The sequence below is a fragment of the Pan troglodytes genome, chromosome 7 (genome assembly GCF_028858775.2).
Source record: "Pan troglodytes isolate AG18354 chromosome 7, NHGRI_mPanTro3-v2.0_pri, whole genome shotgun sequence".
Taxonomy (NCBI): domain Eukaryota; kingdom Metazoa; phylum Chordata; class Mammalia; order Primates; family Hominidae; genus Pan; species Pan troglodytes.
In genome coordinates, this window is record NC_072405.2 from 26970742 (window position 1) to 26993891 (window position 23150).

A 23150-nucleotide genomic window follows, 5' to 3' on the forward strand; every position below is an offset into this window, starting at 1 on the left:
TGGAATTTGTACTCAGAAAGAATTATGACACCATCCATACCACAATTCCCTCTTTCAAATGCTATGCTGGCTCTCATGCAGATACTTAGATCAAGCAGACTGTTAAGTATAGAATTAAATATGCACCACTCTGGCAGTGTTATCAGAGAAAGAGCATGTTTGAAAAAGACATTGGTTAAAAATTAATGATAAAACCAGTTATTAGATGAATATCAAAATGGTTAGAAAAACTCAAAATACTTTGCAATGGTCTTCAACTTTTATTATCGTCTCTATGCCTTAAAATAATATTGAAAAACTGCACTATCTCTCACTATAGGAAGCTTCTCCAAAACTAGCATTTGGAATTGACTCTTTTTTTGCCCCCTCCCCACCAGTGGAGGTCCTTACACCTTGCGATGTACCAAATAAGGTTATAGGTGAGGGTTATGACTTTTTTTTCTTAAGCGGCAAAGGGCAATTGTTAAGCAGAGATGCAAAAGGAGAAATAGCCTGAAGACTTGACCACAAGAGAATTCACAGGTAGATCCATTTTAGGGAGAAGTACATAGAGAAGATGAGTTTCTGGAAATGGATTCCCTTTAAGCTATTCGTGTTCTCCCATACCCACAGGACAGTTTTCATATGCCCAAGTTTAAAGAGCGCCACATTAGAGAATGTATATTCATAAGCAACCTGGTCAACATTCATCTTTTCAGCTCTTATTTAGGGTAACAGAACATGCTTGAATTTTTTTTTTTTCACTTCTATGGTAAGATGTAGTTTTGAAATTGAGTCAACATGTAAACAGAGCTGAAATCTGTATCTTGGGCAATTAATCTTGTGTTGTGATGTACTTCCAAACCCAGTCACAGTCCCAAAACCACCCAACCATGAATAGATGTCCCAGCACAAATTCGTATTAATGAACACTAGAAAATTAATTTTCAAGCCCTTATCTTATTGAAAGAAAATCTGAAGTATAATTAATATATATAATTCATCATGTAATCATTTTTAAGCACATTCCAGAGGCTAGGGAGGCATTATGCTAGGTACAGATGAATCTGTTCTGTCTTCAGAGGCCTCTTATATAAGGAATACAAAATGTGCTGCTAACCCTGACTGAACTTTACCTAGTGAAGAATTAGTCAGCTAATGGAGTCAACTAATTTTTTTCCTACTTACAATGTGCGAGACACTTTCACACACAGTATCTAATATGTGACATTATGTTATACATATTTTCTTGAGAGAAAAATTTGATAAAAGAGAGAACAGATCCAATCTTATGAGCAAAGAATTTGAAACGGGTGGGTGGGGCACCTGTCACTGACTTGTACATTTAAGACAAATCAATTTACCTGGCCCTCATTTTCTTTACACGCAATAGGAGAGGGCTGCATAAAGTTAGTGTTCTTTGCCCCCTTCCAGATCTACTATTTTACAATTCTACTTGAGAAAGACCTTAGCTATCACCCAGCCAAACTCCCAAACTAGTCCTTTCTTTAGTCTCTGCTCCCTTTTCCTGTGTTCCTCACTAAATATTTTTTGCCATGGTTTTTGATCAATAACATCACTACCTGCTCTCAAATCCCAGGCACAGCTTTTACAGATTAATAAATGCACATTTTAAAATTGCAAATGAACGAACAAGAATAGGAGAGGGAGTGGGAGCTATAGCAAGAAAGCCAGAGAAATGTTATGAGGTGGGGGAAGGGGAGCAATGGGACTCTGAAAGCCTCTTGTCAAATGCACCTTTCTGAGCTACAACAGTTTGAACCACCATTTCTTCATTATTACTGAAGAAAAATAAGGTAGCCAAAGACAATACTAACTAAACACACCTGCCAAAGAATATGGCCAGCATCTCTGGGGATGCACAAAATCAAACCTGAAAGTGAAGGCCGGGCGCAGTGGCTCACAAATGTAATCCCAGCACTTTGGGAGCCTCAGAGGGAGGATCACTTGAGCCCAGGAGTTCGAAACCAGCCTAGCCAACGTGGCGAAACCCAGCCTTTACTAAAAACACAAAAATTAGCCAGGTGTGGTGACACGTGCCTGTAGTCCCAGCTACTTGGAGGCTGAAGCAGGAGGATTGCTTGAACCGGGGAGGTGGAGGTTTTAGTGAGCCAAGATCATGCCACTGCACTCCAGCCTGGGCGTCAGAATGAGACTTTGTCTCAAAAAACCAAAAAGCAAAAAAATAAACCGAATAAAAATGTAATTGCTAATTATCTTTTGTACTAACATAATACTTCAAACTTTTACTAATGTGTGTATGCATTCATTCATTTATTTTGGGGGTGGACTTGATCAATAAGATGTATTCAAACACAGCACATTCCTCCTAAACTACTTTTGCTTCACCTTGAGATTACCTTCTATTGAACTGGCTGTTGTGTCTTAGAGAAAGTGTCTTAACTATGCTAGTATGAATAACACTATTCCAAATGTAAACAAAACATTAAGATTGCTGCTAAGTTCTTTGTAGAGTAAAGGTTTTAAGTATAGGGATACCTCACTGTATTGTGCTTTGCCTCACTGAGCTTCACGTATACTACAATGCTTTACAACTTGAAGGTTTGTGGCTACCCTGTTTTGAGCAAGTCTGTCAGTGCCATTTTTTTCCAGGAGCACAGTTTCACTTTGTATCTCTCTGTCACATTTCGACAATTCTCACAATTCAAATATTTGATTATTATATTTGCTATGGTGATCAGTGATCTTTGATGTTACTACTGTAATTGTTTTGGGGAGCCATGAACCATCTCCATGTAAGATGGTAAACTTACTAAATGTTATGTGTTCTGAGCACTGCACTGACCAGCTGTTCCCTAAGACACAACAATATTGAAATTAGACCAATTAGTAATCCTGCAATGGTCTCTAACTGTTCAAGTAAAAGGAAGAGTTGCATGTCTCTCACTTTAAATCAAAATCTAGAAATGATTAAGCTTAGTGAGGTTAAGGCTAGGCTGAAGGTGAGGTTTCTTGCACCAGTTAACCAAGTTGTAAACGAAAAGAAAAAGTTCTTGAAGAAAATTAAAAGTGTTACTCCAGGGAATACACAAAATATAAGAAAGTGAAACAGATTTATTGCTGATATGGAGAAAGTTTAAATGGTCTGGATAGAAGATTAAACCAGCCACAACAGTCCCTTAAGGCCAAAGCCTAATTCAGAGCAAGGCCCTAACTGTCTTCCACCCTGCAAAAGCTGAGACAAGTGAGAAAGCTGCAGAAGAAAAGTTTGAATGTAACAGATGTCAGTTCATGAGGTTTAAGGAAAGAAGCAGACTCCGTAATATAGAAGTCCAAGGTAAAGCTGCAACCAGTGATGGAGAAGCTGCACCAAGTTATCCAGAAGATCCAGCTAAGATCACTGATGAAGGTGGCTGTACTAAACAATAGATTTTCAGTATATACAAAACAGTGTTTTATTGCAAGATAATGCCATCTAGGACTTTGATTGCTAGGGAGAAGTCAATGCCTGGCTTCAAAGCTTCAAAAGTCAGGCTGACTCTCCTGTTAGGGGAAATGGGGCAATGAAGCTGGTGACTTTAAGCTGAAGCCAATGCTCACGTATCATTCTGAAAATCCTGAGGCCCTTACTCTGCCTTTGCTCTTTAAATGTAACAACAAAGCCAGGATGGCAGCATATCTGTTGACAGGATGGTTTGCTAAATATTTTAAGTCCATTGTCGAGACCTATTGCTCAGAAAAAAGGATTCCTTTCAAAATGTTACTGGTCATTAACAGAGCACCTCGTCACCCAAGAACTCTGATGGAGATGTACAAGGAGATGACTGTTGTTTTCATGCCTGCTAACACAACATCCATTCCGTAGACCATGGATCAAGAAGTAATTTCTACTGCCAAGTCTTATTATTTAAATACATTTCACAAGGCTGTAACTGCCATAGATAGTGATTCCTCTGATGGATATGGGCAAAGTAAACTGAAAACCTTCTAGAAAGGATTCACCATTTTGGATGTCTTCAAGAACATTTGTGATTCATGGGAGGTCAAAACATCAACATCAACAGGAGTTTGGAAGAAGTTGATTCCAACCCTCATGGAATGACTTTGGGGGGTTTGAGACTTCAGCAAAGGAAGTCACTGCAGATGTGGTGGAAACAGTAACACAGCTAGAATTAGAAGTGGAGCCTAAAGATATGACTGCATTGCTGCAATCTCATGGTAAAACATGAACAGATGAGGATTTGTATGGATGAGCAAAGAAAGTAGTTTCTTGAGATGGAAACTACCCCTGGTGAAGATGCTATGAACACTGTTAAAATGACAAAAAGGGATTTAGAATATTAAATAAACATAGTTCATAAAGCAGTAGCAGGGTTTGAGAGGACTGACTGCATTTTTGAATGAAGTTCTACTGTGGGTAAAATGCTAACAAACAGCATCAAATGCTACACAGAAATCTTTCATGAAAGAGTCTACAGCTGGGTGTGGGTGGCGTGCATGCCAATGGTCTCAGCTATTTGAGAGGCTAAGGTGAGAAGATTGTTTGAGCCTGGGAGATCAAGGCTGCAGTGAGCTGTGATCATGCCACTGCACTTCAGCCTGGGTGAGACAGCGAGACCCAGTCTTAAAAAACAAACAAACAAACAAAACTAATGATGCAGCAAGCTTAATTACTGCCTTTTCAGAAATTGCCACAGTCATATCAACCTTCAGCAGCCACCACCCTGATTAGTCAGCAGCCATCAACATCAAGGTGAGACCCTCCATAAGCAAAACGATGACAACTTGCTGAAGGCTCCAATGACACACATAATAAACTACAGTATAGTGTAAACATATCTTTTTTTTTGAGACAGAGTCTTGTGTGTCACCCAGGCTGGACTGCAGTGTGGCAAGATCTCCACTTACTGCAACCTCCGCCTCCTGGGTTCAAGTGATTCTCCTGCCTTAGCCTCCTGAGTAGCTGGGATTATAGGGGCACGCCAATGTGTCCTGTTTATTTTTGTATTTTTAGTAGAGACAGGGTTTCGCCATGTTGGCCAGGCTGGTCTTGAACTCCTGACCTCAGGTGATCCGCCCGCTTTGGCATCCCAAAGTTCTAATTCCACCTCACCCAGCTGTGTAAACATAACTTTTAAATGCACAGGGACACCAAAAAATTCCTGTGGCTTGCTTTATCGCGGTATTTGTTTTATTGCCATGGTCTAGAACTGAACCTGTAGTATCTCTAAGGTCTGCCTGTTGAAAGAATTTTTCCCCTAGTTACAACTGTAAACATCTAATGAACTGGTTAGAACATTAACCCCAAATGCTGGTTCATCATCAAAAAACAAACTATGAGTTACAACTCAAATATCTCGTAACAGATAAGCCAGGAAGGCCAGGGAGAGACTCCGGGGGTTTGGAGAAAGCTCCATGTACAAGGTAAGCTAGCACTCAGCTGTAGCCTGATTTCAACCAAGTGGGAATGTAGCTTCACTACTGCTTTTTTTGTGGGGGGAAGTAGCTAGAAGCACACATTATTCAAGGCTGGCAAATGTTCAAGTATGGCAACAGAGAGAGCAATGTAAACTACCGTGGGTGAGACAAGCACATCCACTATCAAAGAGGACACCAATTTTGAAACAGATTGGAATGCTATTGTGTCCAGAATTGGTGAGTTCTTGGTCTCACTGACTTCCCTCGCAGTCAGTGTTACAGTTCTTAAAGGAGGCGTGTCCGCAGTTTGTTCATTCCTCCCGGTGGGTTCGTGGTCTTGCTGGATGTGTTGGGAGTTTTTTCCTTCTGGTGGATTCGTGGTCTCGCTGGCTTCAGGAGTGAAGCTGCAGACCTTCGCGGTGAGTGTTACAGCTCATAAAGGCAGTGTGGACCCAAAGAGTCAGCAGCAGCAAGATTTATAGCAAAGACCGAGAGAACAAAGCTTCCACAGTATGGAAGGGGACCCCAGCGAGTTGCCACTGGTGGCTCAGGCAGCCTGCTTTTATTCTCTTATCTGGCCCCACCCACATCCTGCTGATTGGTCCATTTTACAGAGAGCCGATTGCTCTGTTTTACAGAGAACTGATTGGTCCATTTTGACAAGGTGCTGACTGGTGCATTTACAATCCCTGAGCTAGATACAAAAGTTCTCCACCTACCCACTAGATTAGCTAGATACAGAGTGCTGATTGGTGTATTTACAAACCCTGAGCTAGACACAAAGTGCTGATTGGTGCATTTACAAACCTTGAGCTAGACATAGGGTGCTGATTAGTGCATTTACAAACCTTGAGCTAGATACAGAGTGCCGACTGGTGTATTCCCAATCCCTTAGCTAGACATGAAGATTCTCCAAGTCCCCACCAGATTAGCTAGATACAGAGTGCCCACTGGTGCCTCCACAAACCCTGAGGTAGACACAGGGTGCTGATTGGCGTATTTACAATCCCTTAGCTAGACATAAAGATTCTTCAAGTCCCCAACTAGATTTAGGAGCCCAGCTGGCTTCACCCAGTGGATCCTGAACCAGGCGGCAGGCAGAGCTGCCCGCCAGTCCCGCCGTGTGCCTGCACTCCTCAGCCCTTGGGCAGCTGATGGGACCCGGCACTGCGGAGCAGGGGGCGGTACTCGTCAGGGAGGCTCAGGCGGGCAAAGAGCCCATGGCGGGGTGGGGGAGGCTCAGGCATGGCGGGCTGCAGAGCCTCTGAGCCCTGCCCCGCAGGGAGGCAGCTGAAGCCCGGGGAAAATTTGAGTCTAGCGCCGGCAGGCCGGCACTGCTGGGGGACCCGGTGTACCCTCCACACCTGCTGGCCCAGTTACTAAGCCCCTCACTGCCCGAGGCCAGCGGCACCGGCCGGCCGCTCCGAGTGTGGGGCCCGCGGAACCCACACCCACCAAGAAATCGCGCTGGCCCGCAAGCGCCGCGTGCAGCCCGGGTTCCCGCCCAGGCCTCTCCCTCCACACCTCCCAGCAAGCTGAGGGAGCCGGCTCCGGCCTCGGCCAGCCCAGAAAGGGGCTCCCACAGTGCAGCGGCAGGCTGAAGGGCTCCTCAAGCGCGGCCAGAGTGGGCAGCGAGGCCGAGGGGTTGCGGAGAGTGAGCAAGGGCTGCCAGGGCTGCCAGCACGCTGTCACCTCTCACTATGATTAGAAATCGTAGGGAGGAAACACTAAGAATCACTGAACAAACATGGCAAAATTTCCGATTTTTGATTTATAGACAAACTTCTGAATATTTGATGTTTCGCCTGATATTTCTGACGCTGCGATGATGTTCTAGCCATTTCAAATAACTGATCTTCCTCTGATAATAACTACCAATGAGGTCCCACTATGTGATACTGCTAAGAGCCTGACTTTCACTTGATCTCACTGAACTCTCACAGCAACCATATATGAGAGAAGTAGTATTATTCCCACTCTAGAAATGCCACAGCTGATGCCTATAAAGGTTAAGTAGGCTGCCAAGGTCATACAGCAGAGTTGCATATCTTAGACAGGTCTTTCCTAAGCCATAGTCTCTGCTTTTAACTGCCCTAATCACAACACAATATTGTCACCATGTAAGTATATTATTACGTGTACTGTTCACATACACACCTGTGTACATATATACATAAAGTCAGTATTATGTGTATTGTTCACATACACACCTGTGTACATATTACATATTTTACATATAGACAATCAGTAATAAATTTTGAAACTCTGATAAATGTCTTGCCTAGAAATCAGAGTTAATAAAGTTAAAAGCAAACAATGCTATCCATAGTATTACATTTCTTAGCTTTTCGTTTTGTTATATCAGCTTAGGCCTTGTTATTAGTTTATTTAAAAAATAATGTTTTCACAGGGAAAGATATCCATCATCCTAAATTCACAACTAAGAAAACTTATGATCACAGTGCACATGAATTGATGGTTTATAGTTCAAATTCTCCTTTAACACATCACTGACTATTTATAACTTGTCTACTCCATCTCCCTACATAGCCTACCTTGCTTAATGCATCCTCATTGTATTAGTCTATTGTACAATGACCACAACAAATATTTGATTATAACACATGCTGATATATCAAGGGAAATTATTTTTTGTAACTACTAGACACTAATTAGAATGTACTTTTTCTGATACAGTAGTCTCCCGATCCTTGGGGGAATATGTTCCAAGGCTCCCAGTGGAACATGAAACCACGAATGGGACCAAACCCTATATATTGTATGTTTTTTGCCTAGACTTACATGCTTATAAGGTTGAATTTGTAAATTAGGGACAGAAAGAAATTAACAATAACTAATAATAAAATAGAACAATGATAACATATGCCAGCTTCACTACTCTTGCACTTTGCAGCTATTATTAAGTAAAATAAGGGTGACTTGAAGGCAAGAACTGTGATGCTGTGACAGCCAATCTGATAACCAACTTAGCTAGTAAGTGACTGAGGGCAGGGAGCATCCACAGTGGGGAGGCACTGGACAAAAAGGAAGGATTCACGTCCACATGGGATGGCACACGACAGTGAGATTTCATCGCACTATGCAGGATGGCATGAGATTTAAAACTTATGAAATGTTTGTCTCTAAAATTTTCCTTTAAATGTTTTTGGACGATGTTTGATGGCAGTTAAGTGAAACCATGAGTAACTACCTGAAACTGCAGATAAGGGGCGAATAGTGTAACGGTATATAGCATATGGTATAAGTATTAATACAGTAAAGTATTTTATAACAACTAGAAGACTAATTCATGTTTGTAACACTTATAATAGTAAAAATAAATCCCTTAAAACCATTCATTTATTCATTCATATATTCAGTTGAACAGTTATTTATTTAGGCATCGTGAATCCAGTGGTGAACAACAGACACAGAACTTAGATTTGAGTGGGGTGGAAGCAGGTAATAAATAAGAAAAATAACAGATGACGATAATTCTGTCACTTTCTGGTAGGCTACCAGATAATTATTATAAGGTGATTCAAATAAGGTCACTGGAAAGAGTAGCCATACCCTGGATGGTCAGAGAAGGCCTCTGGGCAAGGAAACGTAAGACGTGAGTGACCGGGAGCAGCCACGCACAGGTGTGGGGAACGAGGTAAGCAGCTCCTGGGCACCACTGAACGGGGTGGGTCTGAGAAACCCAGCGAGGCTGGTGCGGCTGGAGCAAATGGGCCCAGCTGTGGTGTGAGCAGGTCCCGAAGGGCTTTTAAACCAGAAAAGTTAGAGGTTTATTCTGTGCTGGCCGGGTGACCACTAGAGGATTTTAAGCGGGAGGGTGACCTGCTGTAATTCATGTTTTTAAAGGGTGGCTCCGCTTCTGTGTGGAGAAAGGATTATAAGAGAAAAAGGGAAACAGCAGCGAGGCAGGTGGAATCTGGGTGAGAGGTGAGGTAAGTTGACTGGGATGAAGGCAGGCAGTGGCGGATTAGGGACGGATCAGGCTGTTTTTCTAAATTACATGAGAAAGGTGGACCATTTTCACATACCTCAAGCACAAATAAAAAACTGGGTACAACGAACAGTTTCAACAGTAGCACCAGAAATGTATCATTATGATATTTAAAGTCATTTAAGCTAAGAAGGAGGTAAATACATTAAGAGATAAAGGAAAGAAGTAAGGTGCAAAACATTGTTACGGTATGTTTCCATTTTGTGGGGGGAAAATGTGTGCGAGTATCTGGGCACGAATAGAACATTTCTGAGGGGATACACACAACCCCACCGACAATGACTGACTCCGGACACAGCAACTCGGGGAGCAGGGTGGGGGGATTTTCAATGTATAATCTTCTGGACAATTTGAATGTTGACCACACAGTGTACACATTGCTTCTTCGATGAAAAATAGAGATGACATTAAATTTTATGCTCCTTGCAGATGAGATCAAGTCTTCCATCTCCCTTTAGTCTCTATAATGCTTCATAAGTTGTTTTAACCACAGCAAGGGTTTCATTTGCTGAGAAGGCAAGGGCTTCAGTGAGGATGATGCTGTATAACACAATTATGATGGGAGGTAGCAAAGGCAGGAAAAAAGAATAATGAACTAGAAAGCTGCAGACCTAGATTCACACCTGTTTCTACGTCCTAGGAAGTAAGTAGGATGACTCCACTTCGCCGATCTAGGAGCTGGAGGTTAGACAGATTGTTGCTTGGTGTAGGTTGAAAGTTACCAGATCAAATGCAAGATGCTCACTTAAATTTGAACTTCAGATAAATAATAACATTTTTAGCATAAGCATGCCCTCCAATTTTACATGAGACACACTAAAAATTGTCTAAAATTAAAATTTACCTGAGTGTTCTGTATTTTTATTTGTGAAATCTGGCAACCCTATGCCAGCCACAACTCTCTTTCCAAGAGGTAATGTAGTTATGATCTGAGTGAATCACTTTCTTTCTTATAAAATGAATTAAAGGTTAACTTCCAAGGTATTCCACAGCAGATTTAACTATTCTTCTTTGGAAGCACCATGATTCCAGAAGCCATTGTGTTCACAGTCATCTCCTGATTTTGTTTTTTTGTTTTTTGTTTTTTTTTTGAGATGGAGTCTCGCTTTGTTGCCCAGGCTGGAGGGCAGTGCGCGATCTCCGCTCACTGCAAGCTCCGCCTCCTGGGTTCACGCCATTCTCCTGCCTCAGCCTCCCGAGTAGCTGGGACTATAGGTGCCCGCCATGACGTCCGGCTAATTTTTTGTATTTTTAGTAGAGATGGGGTTTCACCGTGTTAGCCAGAATGGTCTCGATCTCCTGACCTTGTTATCCGCCCGCCTTGGCCTCCCAAAGTACTGGAATTACAGGCGTGAGCCACTGCGCCAGGCCTGATTTTGTTTTTAACTTTTATACCCTGATCCTCTGAAACTGTAATTTATCAATTTATCAAAAACTTGTCTAGTTTAGACAGCTAAACCATATCAGTGAAAAACATAACCATAACCAGTATTTTCAATAAAGATTCTGGAATGTACTTGATGAAATTTGTTAATGTCCATCTTGTTGGTAAGCCTTAAGTGTTGGAAAGTAGCAAGCATGTACCATAATAAAAAATGCAATTTGAGAACATAGGAAAACATAAATTTAAAGTGACCTTGTAAATATATGCAATATTTTTTAAGTACCCAAGAAAAACGGTCAATTATATTTAATAACTATGGACATGATGAAGTTAACGTGCACAGTTTATTACAAAAAAAATTTGCTGGGTAACAAGCAGAACCCTTTTAAATAAATGGCCTGTAAAAAAAACAATCCCTGGGGGACTTTGACATTTAGAGAGAATGCCAGGCCTGGCATTTGTTCCCTGTCATTTCCATGCATTAGACAAAGCAATGAAGACAAACCAAATGGAAATAGGTTTTATTCAAAACGATCAATACAAACAAATTAAATAATCTCACCCAGTGGATAGCAGGCTTCAAATTTCATAAACAGGAAAATTTGCAAAAGAAATTTTAGGGAGGTAAACAGAATTGCCAGTTTTTCGTTTAGCTAAATGAGAAAATAAATTTTTTAAAGAAACAAAGCACGAACTATTATCAGTATTGTTGCAAAAAAATAAGTTGCATGGACAATCTCAGAAGAGACAACTGTTTCTCAAGAAAGGACCAGCCTTTCACTGATATTTTGCTATAGACTAAAACTGTGACAGCAACTAGCAGCAGAACATGGTCTAGTCTGATAACTGCTAGAGTATAAAGTCTTGGAAGAGATGAAACCTTTTGCTTTTCTTAAAAAGTAGTCTCCATTACCTGGCATTTGTTAAACCCAAAGTTAATTAAGATAAACAAAAGCCATTCTAGTCCCTGGAAATTATTCCAGTCTCGTATGTACCTATATATGCTGTCTACATTCCTTCTGATTCATTAAAAAAAATTTCTCAAGGCAATATATGTATATCATTTATATAATCAAAAATTACTAAAAGGTATGTAATACAAATAATCTTTTAACTTCACCTCTGATTCTTGCTGCTCAAAAGTCACCTCTTTCAATCTCTTTTTGGTTTTTCTATTTTCAATATGATCTATTGACTTTCAACTGCAGAACTCTGGAAAGTGAACATTTATTTAGTTCTCTTAACACACACACCCATCCACACACACACCCACCCACACACACCCTGCCCGTCTCTTTCTTTCCACTCCCATATTAAAATCATACCACAATCACAATTTGCATTTTCATGAATTTTCAGTCCTCATATTATTGTGACTATATAGACATTATTCATGGGGCAGAACACTAGGCTACTTTTCCATTTTTTGTAAGATTTTTGATTTCCCTGGAGTTACTCATCATCTTATTTTGTTGTTGTCTACTAAGTTTTCTGTGAATCTATCTCTATGTCAACTTCACACCCTCCAGCAGGCATTCCTTCGGTGCCATGGTTGGAAGCATGTCTCTTGGCATCGTCTCTGCCCCCACTCCTCTAATCTGGCTGGTTTCTATCTCCGGCACAGCTGTTGTCCCAGGGTTTCCCTTTGCCATTGTCCTGGGGATTCCCTCGCCCCCTCTGCTCTACTGGACACCATGTCTTCTCTTTCACTTCTTCAAGCAACTGAGAAAAAGTACATGAGAAAGTAGAGAGGGAAGAGACGCCCTGCTGTGAAACGTTTATACCTTTCACTGAATCCTGCTATTTTCAACGTGGGGATCTCCCCGTGGGGATCTCCCTGTGGGCCTCGACTGAGCCTAATTTCCTAAGTCCAAAACCTCTGGATTAAACTTATCAGAGAGAAAGAACAGAAAATTGTAGGGTGGGCAGGGGGGCATGCTGGCTCACACCTGTAATCCCAACAATTTGGGAGGCCAAGGCAGGAGGATTGCTTGAGCCCAGCAGTTAAAGACCAACCTGGGAAACAAAACAAGACCCTATCTCTATAAAAAAATTAAAAAATGAGCTGGGCATGGTGGTGTGTGCCTGTGGCTCCTGCTACTCGGGAAGCTGAGGACTTGGGAGGCTTCCTTGAGCCCAGGAAGTGGAGGGTGCAGTGAGCTGTGATCGTGCCACTGCAGTCCAGACTGGATGAAAGAGTGAAACTTGTCTTAAAAAAAAAAAAGAAAATGGTGGGAGGAAGCATATGCGGCTATCAAAGCAGGGGAGGGCATTCAGAAGGTCGACTTGCTAATTTTAGAGGCTTTAAAGGGCTGTCCTCGTTCGACTCACTGCCCTCAGAGGTAGCCAGTGGCCCCCAATTCCTGGGCCTTCCCTGTGTTCTGTGGGGACAGATTGATCTATTTCTTTCTTTACTATTTGGCATCCAGTTTTTTTCTGTGGAACTTAAATAGTGAACACGTCTATCTGGTTTCCATGTTTCAAAGTTTGCTGATGTTTTGAAAAATCCTCTCTCATTCTTTGGGTCCTTGAAGGTCTATGAGTCCTACTGTCATTTTAGTGGAGTTTAGCTGGGTGTAAAGATAAAAGTACATTGTTACCTTAAACTCTAATTTAAGAGTTAAGTTTTTTTGCTATATCTAAATACCACTTAACCACAGTCTAAGAGATCACAGCAGGGGGTGGATGGGGCACAGAAAATCTCCTCAAAACACTGTCCAACCATAGTATGAGTATTCCAAATGGCCTTTTTATTTTACCTGTTTTTAAGAAGATGTATTAAGAAAGAAGTGTGGCCAGATGTGGTGTCTCATGTCTGTGATCCCAGCACTTTGGGAGGCTAAGGTGGGAGAAGCATCTGAGGTGGGGTGTTCAAGACCAGACTGGGCAATATTGTAAGTCCTCTGTCTCTACAAAAAAATTAAAATATTAGCCTGGAGTGGTGACATGTGCCCGTAGTCCTAGTTACTCAGGAAGCTGAGGCATGAGGATTATATGAGGCCAGGATTTCAGGGCTACAGTGAGGTATATTCTTACTACAGCACTCCAGCTTGGGTGACGAAGTGAGACCCTGTCTCCAATATAAAAAAAAAAGCAACAATAAAGAAAAGTGTCATCAATCTATATAAATCTGCTGGACCTTTATCTGTCCCTCGGAGTGACAGTCAAGAGCTGCTTCTCTCAAAGTACTTTCTTGTATCTGTACGTCTAGTTAGGTAGGACCTCAACCCTTTAGATTTACTTATGCTGGGAGATCTTAGAAGAAAACTGTAATGAAAAAGCTCAACAAGGATTCGTTCCCTTGTCATGAGCCACTGGGGCACCAGGATCTAGAGAAGGTCTTACTGCTTCCTGTAAACACCTTGGCCTGCCCCAGTGGATTTCTGAGTAGTAGAGCTGACGCCGACACCACTAAACTGCAGCTGAGTGCAAGAAGGAGATCAGACTGTTTGAGATAGCTTCGTAATCTTATTTATTTACTGGAATCAAACACACACTTGGCTCACCAGATTTGAATGTGGCAATAATGAGTACACTAGTGTTTCCAGTGCCTTGGGGGGCATTTCATGTTGTAAAACTTAACTGCAGGCTACAAACAATGGCATGTCATAAGGGGAGTCAGGCTAGGACTAGAGCCTCAGCCAGCCCGTTCAGAAAAATTTTGACATTAAGCATTTCAAAGAATCTACCTAGAAAAACAAATTCCACTGATATCAGGTGATCTACGTGTCCAAACAGGTACACTAAATGTACCATCGGAACATGGTACAGTGGATTTTAAAAAAAGAAATAAAATCTGCTTGAATGATAGTTAAGGCAAAGCTTAAAAATCTGAATTAAAATTAATGTTAGAAGAGCAACTTCCATCATAAATTAATATCATCAATTAACAAGCAGGAAGCCATCTTGCACAGCTACTCTTGGTCTCTGCTTCACTGTGGATGAGTAAATAAAAAATATTTTCCAAAAATCTCCTATTAGACTCTAAGCTGGATGCAATCCCTAAGCTCTAAGCCAGGCATGATCTAACAACAGGTTGCAGCATAGCTTGTCACCATACATATTCCCACACAGAAGCTCCTTATGGTTAACTTCAGGTTATCATGATGCTACGAAACTCCCTGATCTTCGGCAGTGACTATCTTTAAAATGCAAGTATATATATATATTTTTCTCTTTCAACTCCTATCATTATTGCATAGAGTTTTCTTTTTCCTTTCCCTGGATTCTGAAAAGGATATTACACTAAGCTTGCCAGGAATGACAGCATGGACCAGCATTTTCTCTACAATGTTCAAATACTGCATGGAAGTTCTCAAACACCTGCTTCAGTACACCTTCCCCAGAAGAATGTGTTCAAATACAGTCTACTCATACATGGAGGGGAGCAAGAATGCAGTACGGCCTTGGGAGTTAGAGATGACACAACAGGAGTGGGACGCGGCTTCTCCTTCGTGTATTTTTTTCTTCTTCTCTTCACAAAAACCACGCCTCTACCACCTCACTGATGCTATACCCGCTAACCCTGAGGACTTAGTCACACAAAGAAAACAGCCATTCTCTCTGCTCTCATAATGTTTAAATATGTTCCACTTAGTCCAGAAACTGGCCTTAGGAGATTTAACAGGAAACCAAGACTGTGGAGTGTCCTATCCTGAGTAGGAAATGCCGAACAGTTGATTTATAGCCTTGTTGCTGCTGGCCAGACCAGCGAGGAGCCCATCACTCGAGATAACTATTACAACCAGAGATGCTGACCCGCATACCCTACCCCTCTTTTGTGCTTTGCCCAGCCAAGCCTGTATACTTTAGCCCTGATAACAATATCTGTGCTTTGCCTAATAAGAAAACCTCTACCAGCTTCCCCCTACTGCTTCCTGCAGAGCCAGTCAGAGGACCCTGTGCCTCACCTCCACTGTCTCCCTTGTGTTTGAGCACAAGCCCTGATTTGAAAGCTTCGTCTGGGAAATCTGCTCGGCTCCATGTTAATTTCCATTACATGGGAAGCCAAAGAGTCTGCGGTCTGTAACAGAGACATCCAAACCAAACACATCACCTACACTTTACTCAAGTGAAAATGGGTAAATAGTGATCGTAAAGATCTGCTATTAATTAAATTCAAGGGTCAAGAAATATCACTCTATCAGGAGCATAGTGTGCTCAACATTTACTCCTAAGTAATCATTTGAGCAATCTTAAAAAAGACATTTATTTATATGAAAGTACCAGCAGGATTTGAGAAATTCACAGATACAGAGGAACTAGAGGAAGGAGGGAAATTAAGAGGTGGGCGGCAGGGGGTAGCTCTAACAAACCAACCCAGTAACAAAAACCATTGTCACTTTGCTAGCTTTCCTAACAAAAATAAAACCAGGTCAGCGCAGTGGCTCACGCCTTGAATGCCAGCACTTTTGGAGGCCAAGGAGTTCAGATCACACGAGGCCAGGAATTAAAGACCAGCCTGGCCAACATGGCAAAAACCCATCTCTATTAAAAATAAAAAAAAATAGCTGGGTGTGGTGGTTCATGAGAATTGCCTGAACCCAGGAGGCAGAGGTTACAGTGAGCCCAGGTCAGGCCATTGCACTCTGGCCTAGAAGACAGAGCAATATTGTGTAAGGAGTGAAAGTTTTTATTTTGGGGTAAGTCTGACTCAAGTCATCAACTTAAGGGGAATAAACAGTTATCGATAATGAAAATGATACAGATAATGATAATCTGTAGAACCACGTCCCTGAAGAAGTCAGGTCTCTTTTTAAGATGTCCTTTGGCTAAGGATCACAGTAAAACATTAGAACATGTTGACTGGGCACGGTGGCTTACGCCTGTAATCTCAGCACTGTGGGAGGCGAGGCGGCCAGATCACGAGGTCAGGAGATCAAAACCATCCTGGCTAACACGGTGAAACCCCATCTCTACTAAAAATACAAAAAATTAGCCAGGCGTGGTGGCGGGCGCCTGTAGTCCCAGCTACTCGGGAGGCTGAAGCAGGAGAGTGGCGTGAACCTGGGAGGCGGAGCTTGCAGTGAGCCGAGATCACGCTACTGCACTCCAGCCTGGGCAGCAGAGCGAGACTCTGTCTCAAAAAAAAAACAAAGTAAACAAAAAAAAACCACGAAACATTAGAACATGTTAGTCTGGCAGAATAATTAATACCTGGTGAAAAAGTATAACTTAACATAGGAGAGCCAAGAAAAGAAAAATAGGCTTCTGAAGATAAAATTGTTTTTATCTTTGCACTACCAGATTTACTTTGTTCAACACACCACCTCCCTAATTCCTTCAAATGCCAGGATTAGAACTAGTGCAGGAGGATGTCGACATTTTGACCTAATAGTTTAAGTTGTTTAAAAAAAATTCTCCTTGGGAGCTCATTAGACTGAGGTACCTCTGGCATTTTAAATTTTTACATGAACAAACCAAAGGCCAATGTAAACAGTAAATGGAAACTAGAAAATATACCAATCAGAAACCATCAACTTCTTTTAAAAAATTTACTTTTCTTTCTCTCTGCCTATCATTCTTTCCACCAACTAACTTCCAGCCAATCAAAACTGTTCTCTTCGCCTTGCTTCTGCAAATACTACATAAGAGTTTTCCCACCTGGGCGCGGTGGCTCACGCCTATAATCCCAACGCTTTGGGAGGCCTAAGTGGGCGGATCGCCTGAGGTTGGGAGTTCTAGACCAGCCTGACAAACATGGAGGAACTCCGTCACTATTAAAAATACAAAATTAGCCGGACGTGGTGGCGCATGCCTGTAATCCCAGCTACTTGGGAGGCTGAGGCAGGGGAATCGCTCGAATCTGGGAGGCAGAGGTTGCGGTGAGCCGAGATTGTGCCATTGCACTCCAGCCTGGGCAACAAAAGCGAAACTCCGTCTCAAAAAAAAAAAGTTTTCCTTCTTGCACCTCTCATCAGAGTGCCAGCCCCTTGTGGTTTGGTACAACCCTAATTTATGCATCCCTGAATGTTCAAACTCTTGAAAATGTATATATGCTTGTTTTTCTTTTAATAAAGTCTATTCAGCTAAAGGATGAATTTATGAGGTTAAAAATGTACTCCTTCAACTTAGGAATAACAAAAATATATAAAGACATTTGCAAGAAAATTTTCATATTATGACTAAAAATTTTCTCCATTTTAAAATAGGCAGATATCAATGTCCTGTTTGACCAGAATCTCCTTCCCAGGCTCTAGCCTTAGTCTAAAGAACAAAAGTGGTCTAGGAAGAAATGACAACAATCTGCAAGCCTGCCACCAAAACTTCAGGTCGCAAAGGGCCATTGTAATGATTTCTTCAGGTTTCTTTGTGTATAGCTTTAACTCACAGAGGAAGCAATGATTAGCAGTTATCTAACAATGCGAAGGAAACAGCAAGTGAAGCCTAAGCAGAATGGGGAGAATAGAGTTGACGGTGCCTTTCAACATTATTGCAACACGTTTTTAAAAAGCAATGGATTAGGCACTTAGCAGAGCAGAGGTTTGGAGCAAAGGACTTCCATTTTCCTTTAACACGTTTATGGTTAACATCTCCTAGTACAGGAAGAGGTTTATTCAGAATACATATAAAACTACCTTTGTTAAATCTAGCTCAGTCTTTAAGGTTCCTTCTACAGAGGAAATAACCCCACCAACCTCGGCAAGATTTCTAAAATTAACACTGTTCAGAACCAAGATATCATTTTGTCAAAACCCTGCATTTTAGGGATGAGTCTTGGGGAGGTGAAGTAACTTGTCTAGGTGAACATTGCTACTTAGAAAGCAAAACCAGGGTAGCCCGCCAGGATGCGGCATCCTGACTGAGAAACCAACAGGCCAATGTTTCACTATGCACCAACCAAAGTACCAGTACTTTACTGGAAGTTCTTGAAATTTCGGTGTCACAGAAATTGATTTCTTTGCTATATCACTGAATAAAAGCTTTAAACGGTTCACTTGAATCAACATTATTAACTAGAGAATTCTTGATCTAATCTCTAGCATCATGCTTATTCCTCAAAAAAGGCCTCAAGGATTCAGCCACGCATGTTATATTAATCCACTCATGTGACATTCACATACAACAACATAAAGAAACAACAGTTTGAGATTCCGCCTCATTTAAACGGTATCATGTAGTTTGGCAAGAGATGGGGAAGAAAAGAGTGTTTATCAACATGAACTTTTACAGATTTATGTTTTAAACCGTAAGTTAAAAATTAGTACCAGAATAATTTATATTTGTCAAATATTTAGACTCAGAGGAGGACTGTGGAAATGTCTGGGAGAACTGAGGCTTAAATCAACATTTTCTAATACTGCACATTCCAAATTCTGGAGTACAGTTGGCCCTCCATATCCATGGGTTTTGAAACCCCAAGGGTACCCGAATACCCGGGGCTGATTGCATTCTACTTTTAGGAAACTGTTTCTAAATTAGAAATCAATTAGAATCTAATTGATTCTAAAATGTTACTTCTGTCAAAGGCAGAGCAACCAGCTGGATGTGACAGCAGGAAGGTCTGCACTGCCCCCTCATGGCCAGAAGCCTTGCTAGTAACTCTTCCAATAACAGACACCCAATGAAGAGCTGAGCTCAGTCAGACTTCATTAATTTTAATTATGAATGCCGGTCTCCACGAAACACATGTTCTTCCAAAACATATTCATATTTGCATCCTGCCCATATCATGTGCTTCAGAGGTTGATACAAACATTATTATCGAGAAAAAGACAAAGCCACACTCTCTCTAGAGGAAATGGTAAGATTTAAACACAGAATAAAGAAAAAAAGTCAACACGGAGAAGGGGGTTTTAAAGAAAATAACATCTATAAGCTGAATTTTAGTAGGTTAAATAATATTCTTCAGACGAGGTCAATATGAACCATAAAGTACTGGAAAATTTAATTTTCTTAATTTAAAATAATTAGACCAAGAAAAGCATTTAAGATATCTCACTAAAACTAAAGGCAAAACTTCTAATCCTTTCCACAGTCCTTTAACACTTTTTTTCAAATGAATATGAATAAATCAGAGAACAAGTGAGGACTACAGATAATTAATATTTGAATAAACCATTATGTATTTAATGGCCAAGAAAACAAGCTGGAAACATCAAAGATGAAAGTTTCAAAGAATACAAAACATGTAATTCCAACTCTGACAAGGAGAAGCAATTATTACACCTATTCTAGAAAGAGCCAGAGTTCTAGAAAGATAACATTAAATCCCAGGAGCGAACCACGAGTTAATGGTATCTTATTTTTTACAGGTTGGGAAGATGACATGAGAGGGTGGGGAGAGGTGGCAATGGGGATCTTCTAATCATCAAATTAGACATCCTGCATTTTGGATGAAAGAGTCAGATAATCAAAAATGCTGCTTACATGATTAGCAAGAAGAAATACCAGCTGGGGGCAGTAGCTCGTGCCTATCATCCCAATACTTTGGGAGGCAGAGGTGGAAGGACTGCTTGAGCCCAGGAGTTGGAGACCAACCTGGGCAACATACTGAGACATTGTTTCTGTTTAAAAAAAAAAAAAAGAAGAAGAAGAGGAAGAAGAAACACTGATTTAAGGGCTAAAAAATACTACTAGATACAAGTAAGATCAATGAAAATTCTGATTAAAATTGGAGTAAAACGTGTAACTGTGGATAAAAATGGGAGAAGTGATGCTTAAATCAACATTTTACACATGTCTATTATAGTATAATTAAGTTCAGTAATTTAGGGTACAAGCCTATCGTATTATTCAGTTTATTTCATTTAGGGAATATAAATGGCTAGTCAATGATTAGGGTCACTCTGATAGAATATTCTAGTCTACTGATTTTCTCTTAGCTCTGGTGTTCAATTTTAAGCCACTAGATAATCCTAAAAATATCTCTTGTGAGATATTGGGAGCTTGGCTATATCCTTGAACACATATTCTGGAACTTAGGGACCACATATGCCTCAAAAAAATACTAATGATCTCTTAAAAACCGACTATAATCTTTAAGGTATCATGTGATGGCCTACTGACTACAGTTCTACCAGTGGCCTTTTATACTGTTAACTCCTGCAGTGTTTGCAATATTCAAAAAAAAAAAAAAGTGCTTGGCCTTCTCTTGCACAGATACATATCAAGTAAAAGTACCTGTACTGTGTGACAAACACAGAGGACAGTAGAGAATCTTTTCATTTGGTATCTATGCTGGATTCCAACATTACACTACACAACCATAATTCTGGGTGAACCCACTAATATTACAATGCCTAAATTATCATGAGGATAGGTAGCAGGACTACAACAGAGTTAAGGATGATGAGCTCTTAATTTCCCATAGCCTCTAACTGCATACCATGGGTATACTCCACATTAAAACATCCAAAACAAAATCCAGAGATGTCTCTTAGTGCTCTTATAGAAGCCAATTTTATAGCCATGTTGAGAATTACATACATGCTCACATACATTTATTTAAGAATATGATAAACCATTCTGGTCTATTTCAGCAGGAGACCGCAGTCGTGACACCACAGGTGGTCTCATAACACTTTCAGTAGAAGCCAACACATCCCTATACAGGTCACATTAAAGGACTTTGAAGACACGTTTCTCTCTAAAGATAAAGCTTTTTAAAAAAACAGTGAGGAGTAAAAAGCCAGATTTGAAGACTTACTGGAGCCAGGCAATTTGCTAATGATGGAGGGGGTCAGACTCCACTATGTCATAATGTAAGGGGGTGAATAGGAAGCCAACATATTTCTTAAAGTCACACTAAGGTATTTTGCTACCTGTCCCCTGCCATATTTTGAGGGGAACCTGTTAATGCCAAAGTCTTTCAATAATGTTATGTCACACAGGGATGGGGAGGTAGCAGAGGAGGAGGGCAGTGGGGAGTGGTGGGAGGGTGAAGAAAGCCTGATGTCACTCTCAGTGGGTCTGGATATAACCCCGAGAAGGCTGAAATGACACTGAGATCCACCTCCTGACGCTCTCTCTGCACATTATCAAGCCCATGAATCTCCGTTATAATCATCTCCATCTCCAGCCCTGGAGTTCTGTGATCCTATGATTCTATTATTCCATTTTTAAACCTGTGGAGTGGGAGTGTTTCTGAGTACCCTGCTCACACAGATGGTGGTGGGAAGAATCTCAAGAATATGTTGCATGTAGTAAATGCCCACTTCACTACGTAATCACTCCCTTCACATTTCACACGAACAAAGATTATATTATCTTCAAGACAGCTGCAAAAACACGAGTGGTTTCATGGCAGCATAGCATCAGCACATATATGTGTAAGGAACATGAAAGAAGAAATTTCTCTTCATTACATATGCCTGGGGCTAACCACGCTAAAGCTGACATTAATGTAGTATAATAGGACCAGGTCATACTTGTACATCAGCTCCACAGACTAGGGGCTTGGGGGAGACCAGAGGAGGAAAGGAAAAAGGAACTAACTGAAAGATAAAATCATACACAATATCTCTGTATTCCTGATGTTCTAAAAATACTCTGCACTGAAAAATCATTTGTCAAGGCAACCTTTCTGAGACCAAAAACAAGATCGATGTGCCAAACAACAGTTTCCCACAGTCATCTCATTTTGAGCACGGCTGTCGCCCATCTCTTCCACAAACTGGCTCTTTACAAAACTGACCCACGCCACAGCATCTTTGTATCTGGAGTTCAGGTCCCATCCCTTTCACCTGATCGCACCTGATTCTCTTAGAACCATTTTATACTCCTCGTTACTTTCTCAGTCTATCACTGTACATTAGACACTGCCAGACTATCCAATTCTGTTGCCCTGCCACACAGCTGTCAATAAGGTTCAATGTGGTATTTCTTTACCTTGTTCTCCTTAGCAGAAAACTCTGAGGAGTTGGAAATTTTCATGGACTTTGACCTGTGAGACTGCCGCCGGATAGAATCCTCCCGGGAGTATTTCACGGAACCTGAGGTCCTCACCCGTACCTTGCTGGCACTCTGGACACTATTCACGCCAATCATTTTCGAAGGTCAACTAAAGAAGGGGTTTAGAGAAATAAAAAGGCACTTTCCAACCGTTCCAAGGCTCTCACGCTGGAGGAACTCTGCGGGGTTGTGCCTGAGCAGCTCCTGAGCGCCGTGATCCGCGTTAGCTTAAGAAGCACCAGGCTGCCTCCCCCAGCATCTTCAACTACCCTGTTTGCAGCGAGTCTGATTGTTCCAGGCACAGCTCACGTCACTGGCTGCAAAGAGGAAAAAAATGCAATCCACCCCTGCTACTCGTCTCTCTTTTCCACACACACACACACACACACACACACACACACACACACACACACCATCATATTCACACACTGGAACGAATGGCAATTGGCCAGGCAAGCAATTCATTAACATTCCAAAAAGCAA

The 23150-nt window shown here is 41.3% G+C and overlaps 1 protein-coding gene across 23 annotated transcripts in view; it reads right to left on the reverse strand.

Moving 5' to 3' along the window:
- Positions 1–23150, reverse strand: part of PSD3 (pleckstrin and Sec7 domain containing 3) — a 728752-nt gene that overhangs the window by 132452 nt on the left and 573150 nt on the right. Inside the window, exon 1 of one of the 23 annotated variants that reach the window (XM_054657273.2) lies at positions 22605–22982. The exons of the other annotated variants lie outside the window; for them this stretch is intronic. Within the exon in view, the coding sequence (XP_054513248.1) occupies positions 22605–22763 (159 nt within the window). The 5' untranslated portion in view covers positions 22764–22982. Of the gene's footprint in view, positions 1–22604; positions 22983–23150 lie in introns of those variants that run through there. 23 annotated transcript variants of the gene reach the window in all.